At 46.1% G+C, this 2,689-nt stretch overlaps 2 protein-coding genes across 2 annotated transcripts in view; both read right to left on the reverse strand.

The window, feature by feature from the left end:
• Nucleotides 1-339: 339 nt before the first annotated feature.
• Nucleotides 340-1,747, reverse strand: Pmar_PMAR003859 (hypothetical protein; the record flags this gene model as incomplete). Its single annotated transcript, XM_002765072.1, has 9 exons — nt 340-452; nt 501-633; nt 681-783; nt 845-938; nt 992-1,151; nt 1,200-1,264; nt 1,312-1,446; nt 1,556-1,632; nt 1,680-1,747. 9 exons carry the CDS (start codon nt 1,745-1,747, stop codon nt 340-342), a joined length of 948 nt encoding a protein of 315 aa, XP_002765118.1.
• Nucleotides 1,748-2,653: 906 nt separating this feature from the next.
• Pmar_PMAR003860 (cationic amino acid transporter, putative) overlaps nt 2,654-2,689 on the reverse strand; it is a gene marked incomplete at both ends in the record, with an annotated part of 737 nt that continues 701 nt past the window's right edge. The window contains one exon of the mRNA XM_002765073.1: nt 2,654-2,689. This exon is cut by the window's right edge and continues 4 nt beyond it. Coding sequence (XP_002765119.1) covers nt 2,654-2,689 — 36 coding nt within the window.

A 2,689-nucleotide genomic window follows, 5' to 3' on the forward strand; every position in this document is an offset into this window, starting at 1 on the left:
ATATCTGACGATCTCTTATAGACCGTAAATGTATCGACCTTAATCTCGAACAGTAGAACTACGTTAGAGAGGCTTATGATGCCGCTACAGCCACTGCAGACCCTTGTTGCTGCATCTTTAGCTTATCATCATCTTCAGCAACTGCTGTTCGATGGCAAGTTGTTGCTTTCTTCTCATCCTCCTCCTCCTCCTCTTGCTGCTGTTGCTGGTGTGCCTCATCACCATCAGCTTGAGCAGGTTGCCGTGCGACAAGTACGGAGCAGTGTGCTTTATGTGCTATATAGAAACTGAGACATGAACAAGAAGGGTCCTCATCAACATAGAGTGATGTTGGTAGTATTACGGAAAGCTATTAGGATGGAAGAGATGAGAATGTCCACCATAACCAGTAGCTATAATGTCAACATTCTCTCTCTGAGCATACTCACACATTGCTGCAGCAGGTAAAGGGCCTGCAGTAGAGGACATCACGTGTGTAGAGTGAATAAAGCTGAGCTTACTAGCTTGTAGGACTTTAGCTGAGAATATCAACTCATCATCAGCCTTATGTTCATCCATGACCTCCTTCAAATCACCCATAAGTATATCTTCAATGCTTGCAGTACCTTCCAGTGGTGGGGCTACTACATGTACCTATCACTATATATCACACATATTCCAAGTACTGCTACTACTACTACCGCATTGCCACCAGCCGAGAAGTCTGGTGTAGTCACTAATTGGACCTCATCTCCAGGTCTACAAAGCCGCATAGCTGCACGAAGAGCTTCTATTGAATCCTCCCTAGAAAGAGTGAGCCGCCTTACGAGCTTCGCCACACAATCGCCACAGAATGGCTTCCTACCAGTTGTTGCTCCCAAAACATACCAACACCTTCATGGGACGATTGTTATGTACACCAGGTAGTACCACCGCCTTAGAGTCATCACACTTGATCGCTGTGTAGAAGTAGAATCACCAACCTATAGTGCTGCTGTATACTCCAACCTACCAGCCTCGGCAAACTCTGCCACATCCCCATTATCCTCATCATCAGATTCATTGGGAGTACTAGTAGTAGAAGCCGCCTCATTCTCTCGTAAGATTAGGACATCACATGGAGATTCTCGCACTACATACTCCACTAATGATGCCAACTTGAGGTAGTGTGTCTAAGATACACTCCACTACTACGGTCATCCCATGGCAGGTAAGACTACCGAGCCTCCAGATCCAATGGCCACGAGATCTGGTTCAGTTTCACTACAGTACTCCATGAGAGTATCTAGTATAATCATCAAGGCAACAGCAGTCTTCTCCAGAGATAAGTACCTCTGATATCCTTAGTCGCTTCAGCGACATCGAATGTTGTCTCGAGTTGAGGGTATTCACTAGCGATGTTCTTGAAACGTCTCTCATAGTCATTGGACTCATCAATACTCTCCTGTTTAGTAGGTACATGATAACCTGAGGGGACGGGAATCATTTATCATCATACATACACTACTACCATTAATTGATATGCTACTGCTACTATCAGGATGTTTCCAAGACGATACCAATCCGAATATGTTACTTAATGCAGTCTCTGATGCACATGGATTAGCACCACCAAGGCATACCACTATTCTGTTAATATGTGGTGATCGGTACCTGATAGTCCTCATGATAGCCATACCACAATACCAGTATTGACGTACCATGTCTTGGATGCTTGCTTTTGCCAGCTTCTTGAAAGCATCTTATGGAATAATCCGCGGTATAACATGTTATAGATAAGTGGGTTAAATACATTCCTAAGAGGGTGATATCTAGAATCCAACGAGGAATAACAACAACACAGTTCAGGAATAACAGTAGTGGAAATGAGAACTTCGATAATTCAACTCATAGAGACATAAAAAAGGACCAGTGCAACCAGACCCCACTCGCTATCACACGGGCGAGGACCGATATATAAGGCAATCGTACATTCGTCGGCAAGAGTGATCGCAACGCAACGCAACGCAATGCTTATTGCCGGGCTTTACGGGCTAGCAGCCGATCGCCCTCAAACGTACAATAGCCGGCTCAGAAGTACCCGTGAACATAATGAGGCTAGAACCTCGTCGACACCAGAAAGGCTGCTACGACAATGAAACATGTATAATCCTGAAAGGCCCGAACGAGAAGAAAAAGGAAAAAAAAAGAAAAAGAAAAAGAAAAAAAACAGAATCAAACGTGGTATCCAGACTTCGTAATAAGGGTAAACGCGACCGAGAGCATATCACGATTACCGTAAAGAAGACGATACAAGAACTCGTCAGCTCTAGCGAGGGGAATGTGTAGAGGGAACGATACCGGACGATACATACTGAGCGGAATGCAGTGAAGGAGGAGGTGTACCACCGAAAGAGGGGACGAGTGACATACAGGACACAAGTGGGGGTGGAAGAAGGGAAGAAGGCCAAGCCGAAGACGGTAAAGAAGACGCTGTTCCACCCGAGTAAACTCGTGGATGGGATCAGATGCCCACGAGAAACGATGATCTGGGGGCTCCCCAGGCAAGGCGGCACTAGACCGCTCATGTAGCTGCTGGAAACGCTGACGTAAGCGATGACAGGTACCAGGGAAGGACTCGCGGGGGAAGGAGGGAGGAACCCAAGTTTGGTCTTTGGCACGGTGATCGACTTCGTCATGCAGCGCAAATCCGACGTGAGATTTTAGCCAT

Source organism: Perkinsus marinus (genome assembly GCF_000006405.1).
Source record: "Perkinsus marinus ATCC 50983 genomic scaffold scf_1104296975814, whole genome shotgun sequence".
Classification (NCBI taxonomy): Eukaryota; Perkinsozoa; order Perkinsida; family Perkinsidae; genus Perkinsus; species Perkinsus marinus.